At 35.3% G+C, this 5,728-nt stretch overlaps 1 protein-coding gene across 1 annotated transcript in view; it reads right to left on the bottom strand.

Moving 5' to 3' along the window:
• Window positions 1–1,981: 1,981 nt before the first annotated feature.
• TMED7 (transmembrane emp24 protein transport domain containing 7) overlaps window positions 1,982–5,728 on the bottom strand; it is a 21,724-nt gene continuing 17,977 nt past the window's right edge. The window contains exon 3 of the mRNA XM_006870532.1: window positions 1,982–2,756. Coding sequence (XP_006870594.1) covers window positions 2,520–2,756 — 237 coding nt within the window. The 3' untranslated portion in view covers window positions 1,982–2,519. The remainder of the gene's footprint in view (window positions 2,757–5,728) is intronic.

Below are 5,728 nucleotides of genomic sequence, written 5' to 3'. Positions count from 1 at the left end.
ATTCTGAGCCACATATCCAAATGCAAATATTTAGAAAACTCAAACTACTATAACAAATTATGACAGAATTAATGAAGTAAGATGAGCTTCAAATTATAACAGGAGGAAGAAAACAACCTGCTGTTACTTAACATTTATGTTCAAATAGATATGTATTTTGTAATTTATATACACATACCCGGTTGAGTACAGACAGCCATCACAAGTTAACCAATTACATATAGACAAAACCCACACTACTTAAATAGGTAACAATGGTGACTTCACGTATTCTATTTCCAATCATTAAAAATTATTTGTGGAAATAGTCTAATAACATTAAGTTTGAGAGGTATAGAGTAAGTGACTTCACTATTTTATGTTGAATTACACACACTAATACCTGACTGCTTTATTATGGTGCAGTATCAATATCTGCACACAACAGTGTAGACAGGCAACCAGAAAAAGTCATTTTACATATACTTATCCTGGTGAGGTGCTGTGGGTTAATGCACAAGGTCGGTTTGAACTACAAGATCAGCAGTTCAAGCTCACCAGCCACTCCTTGGAAACCCTTTACAGGGTTTACTGTAAGTTGGAACCAACTCGACAGCACTTAACAACAATGCTCATTAATTATGTTAACATTAATGCTTAAAACGTTCAGATCTAAATATAGGGGGATACTTAGAGATTCCACAACAATAAAGGATTCAAATAGATAAATCTATAAAATGTTAAACTTTAGTTCTAAATTCACTGACATAGTAACTATTTGGTTTTCAGAAAGTTTATATGTTCATCTTTTGCTATACTGTGGAATTTGAAATTAGCAAGCATGACAACCTCAATGAATTTTGCTTCTGAATGTAGAAATGTATGTATGTATTTTAACAGACTAAAATTAAGAATCAACTTCTGGTTAGCAGTGGTAAAATGACCAGAATTGCTATTTAGACAACTCTATCTGCTACAATATATCAGAGACAGTACACTATGGAGTCTTGGTGTGACGCTGTATGATAAGCACTGGACTGCTAACTGTAGGTTGATGGTTCAAACTCACCAGTGCTCTTTGTAAACACAGGCCTCTATGAGTCAGAACTGACTCAACAGCACTTAAAAACAACAAATGATATGATAGACTTATTCAGCATTCATCGCTCTGGAAGTGGAGGGCATGGCAGAAAAGCAGTTGCAATTTTAATGAGCAAAAAACTTTAAAAATCTATACAATTTTGGACCATCTTGCATTCCCTTCTATAATACCTGGAGGAAAAGCTTACTTCAATTGGCTCAATCTATATAAGATACAAACACAGTCTAAAACCTTCTAGTGCACAGATATGCAATATTTAATACTCATTAGATGCAATACAATCAATGAAAATTATCTAGTAAGGTATACACACATATAAGCATTCTAAATTATTCAATCATTTAGAGATACTAACCAGATTATAGAAATTGCATGTGCAAAGCAAAAACAATAAAAAACCTAACTTCTCAGTGCATCACACCCATTAGGAGAAAATGTATGGCACTTATGTGATAACTAATATTACAACTGTCAATTTAAGCTAGGAATGACTCCGACAGTAAAGTTACATATGGATTAAGAACCAACCAATTCAACTGTTAAATGAAAGGGACCATCTTATTCCTTTGTAAAAGTACTGAAACGCAATGTTAGGTTGTTGCTGAAATATAATACGTGCAGATAATTCACTACAAATTTGCCCATTTAATTTGCCTCCACTTAAGTGTCCACAATTATTCTGTTAATATTTTACTTATTATAACAGTCTGACTTTTTAAGGCCTGTATAAACTGCATTAAGATATTGAAATATACTGTTATTCTGAGTGGTAAGAATGCCTTTATGAAAAAATAACATCTGGTTATAAGTCATAAAATAAATCCCCCAAACAAAATTCTGACACTTTCTAAGCTAATGAGAAATAAATTATATACCATGATGTATCAATTTAAAATGATCATATTAACTAACATTTCTATGGTAGAATTTTTTTTTCCTTCTTTCCCCCCAAAATCAAACAGTGCAGAACAGGGTTTGAGCTATGGTTAGTCAAATCTGGTTTTCTTAGAACAAAAAAATTTATTCACTATTAACAATTAAAGGGCAAGTTTCTTCCTCCACAACATATATATAGACTTTAAATCTAAAGTTTTTAAAATATCAACTACCTATAAGAAAAAGTACTTTTAAATGACTAAAAAGAATCAAAATACCAACATTTAATAGATATAAACAACCAAGAAAAGAGCAGAACATTGGTGTCAAATATTTAACATGAATAGCCCAAAATAAGTTTCTAAGTTTTTCCACCTTTACAAAAAAACCCAAAAACAACCAAGTGTCCTTTCCAGTTTGGGGATTTACATCATATGTGCCCCCCCCAAAAGTATATGAGTTAAGATTTAAAAAACGTTGCCAATATTAAGTTCTTCGGTATCTAAAATCAATTAGAGGACAGCAATATTACAGTGGCAATAATGCAATTTTCAAAACGTAGTTATGATCCAACACGAGTTGTGGTGGTTCTTTTATCTGAGAAAAAGCTTTTCAGAAGAAAAACCTGCCCTATGCTAACCACCAGAAGAATGAGGGCCTCTCCTACTGACCAATAGGCCACTCTTGTATTTAGATCCTCTGCTCGGCTCCGGCCTTGAGCTTCTCTCAATCGGAAATGAGTCTGATAGTCGATGACAGACTTCAGAGCTTCATGAATTGAAACACAGGCAGATTCCATCTAAAGAGAAACATTTTTAGTTAGCTTCTTTAATACTTTCTGAACAACTCATCTAGCAGATTTATTTTTTGATCCTTCCAATTTAATTTCAATTCCTCATTTCATTAACATTCTACTAAACTGACATTCATTCACTTATATACAAGTTGTACTGACAATAAAGCCTAGGTGATACAAATGGTTTGCTTATCTGGTAACCCAAAGCATGAAAGTTTGAATTCACCAAGAGACAGTGTAGAACAAAGGCCTGGAAATCTGTGTTGTTGTTGTTAAGTGCTGTAGTGTCCATTCTGACTCAGATGCCCGTGGCCATAGTCCCATTTAGAAATGGAGTATCTGTGTTAATGAAGCAGTATTAGTGTAGGGTGTATATTGAGTCAATCTCTTAAGAAATACAAGACAGATCAAACAAGCAAGCAGAGATAGGGGAAGAGAGATGCCAAGGCTTATGAACACTGCCCAGGAGCAAAGGCTCAGAAGAGGCAAAGACATGCCTTCAGAAGTGAAAGAGAAAGAAAACTCTCTCTTAAACCTGTTTAATTGTGCACAAGGGAAAGACTGGACAGCAGCTAACAAAACCAAGGCTGGTAATTAACGAATTCTAACACTGGGTTCTTCAAAGAATGAAGAAGAAAAGAAACAAGAAAAAGTAAGTTGAAACAATAAAACTATAAAAAAGATCTATTTTAAAAATCAAGAAACACGACATAAAAATCAACAAATATGGCATAAAAAGAGTTAGTCAAAGTTAAATATTTTGTGAACATGTATTGTTAAGTGCTGTTGAGTCAGTTCCGACCCATAGCGAACCTGAACACGATTTCCGAGGCTGTAAATCTTTATGGGAACAGAAAGCCTCATCTTTCTCTTGCGGAGCAGATGGTAGTTTCAAACTGCTGACCTTGCGGTTTGCAGCCTGATTCGTAACCACTACGCTACCAGCAAACATGTATGTTGTTGTTAAATGCCGTCGAGTTGGTTCCGACCCATAGGGACCCTGTATAGGGTTTCCAAGACTGTAAATCTTTTAAGGAGCAGAAAGCCTCATCTTTCCTCCGCGGAGCAGCTGGTAGTTTCAAACTGCTGACCTTGCGGTTCACAGCCCGATTTGTAACCATTACGCTACCAGAGTTCCTTAGCAAACATGTATAGATAGCCCTGTTAAAATCCTTAGCTAATTTTTGAATCTATAATTGATAGATCAGAGAGAAATATGTCACTTTTTAAAACATTTATCAGTTTTCTAAATGAGTCTTCTCTTCTGCTTCATGTCAGTCAACTAAACCAATATAATATATAATATATATATATATATATACTCAATAAGATGTAAATTTCAGTTTCACTGTGTGATCAGTTTGTTTTCATCTGATAAAACCCACCTGCTTTGAAAAAGGGTTGTTGTTGTTAATTGCTGTTGAGTCTATGACGACTCATTGCAACTCTGTGTAGTGTTTCCAAGGAGCAGCTTGTGAATTTGAACCACTGACCTTGTGGTTCAAACTAACCTTGCAGTCCAGTGCATTATCCCTCGGTGTCACACCAAGGCTCCATGAAACAGGGTTAAGTATCTAATTTTCAAAAAAATTTCCTACTGTTGAAACTTAATCCTGTTGATGAAATATATGCTTTACTATCATTTTATATCACAAACCATGTATTAAAAATTTTTTAAAAAGTCAAACATGAACTTATTCTAAAGAATGAAGCACTATGATGGTTAGTGGTGGTTATGTGCCGTGGAGTCAGTTTGGACTCATAGTGACCCTGCATAGGGTTTCCAAGGCTGTAAATCTTTACAGTAGCAGAAAGCCCCATCTTTCTCCCACAGAAGGGCTGGTAGTTTTGAACTGCTGTTATCAGCCCAACTCGTAACCATTATGCTACCAGAGTTCCTTTCAAGTAATATAAACATTAGGAAGTAATTTACACATTTATTAAAGCCATAGCAAAGTCTGAAAGGAGTAATTATAAAAAGTCAAGTAGAGATGCTTTTTAAAAAATGTGTGAAAAATGATGAGGCCTATGTATTGAATTAATCTAGTAGAATAGTCAAATGTTTTTGTTGTTCTTGTTTTGTTTAGGCCCTAGGAATAAGAGATCCACAAAACTGCACTAAAATGAATTAACTCTAATTTGTGCTAAAGGGTTGCTAGAGAGAGAGGAGTTTCTAGCATTTCTTTGCTTTCTATGTATTATAAAAACAATAGTTGGCCTAAGGACTCTCTTCTTGGAAAGCACTTATAAAATCAAAAGCTTGACATAAATTCAGAATGTTTAAGGTTCCTTGAAGCCTGTCCACAGGGGGTGTAAATTAAAAATTGCTGGCTTACAGAAAAATCACAGAATTAAGAGATTCATACAAGTTTTAAGATGTGACACTCCTATCCTTTTACGTTTAAAGTGGAAATTTTCATATACAAAGGAGCATCAAAAGTGGAATCAAAATATAATGGAATTCTTTTTCAATAGTATATAGAATACAATGAATCCTGACAAAGTTGTCAACATATTGCTAAATCTTGTTTCAGGTACCTGGGTGAAACAAATAGTCTGCACTAGACTACTAGTGGTGCTGTAAGATAAGCACTTGACCACAAAGTTGGTCTGAAACACAGGTCGAAGGTTCAAATTCACCAGCTATTCCTCAGAAACCCTATACAGGGTCACTATGAGGCAGAACCAACTAGACGGCACTGAACAACAACTAACCTAAAGGTTGGTAGTTCAAATCCATACAGCAACTCCATGAAAGAAAAGCCTGGATAGCTATTTCTGTAAAGACTGTTGTTGTTGTTGTTGTCTCACAGCGACCCCATGCACAGCAGAACAAAACAATGTCCTGGGCCAACCTCACTACCGCTGCCACACTTGAAGTCATTTATGATGCCACCTGGCTGATCCATCTCGTTGGGGGTCTTCCTCTTTTTCTCTGACCCTCCATCTTACCCAGCATGACATCCTTCTCCAGC

This window comes from Chrysochloris asiatica, unplaced genomic scaffold (genome assembly GCF_000296735.1).
Source record: "Chrysochloris asiatica unplaced genomic scaffold, ChrAsi1.0 scaffold00143, whole genome shotgun sequence".
NCBI classification, from domain to species: Eukaryota; Metazoa; Chordata; class Mammalia; order Afrosoricida; family Chrysochloridae; genus Chrysochloris; species Chrysochloris asiatica.
Note: the sequence above shows the minus strand (reverse complement) of the source record. Positions and strands in the feature narration are given on the sequence as shown.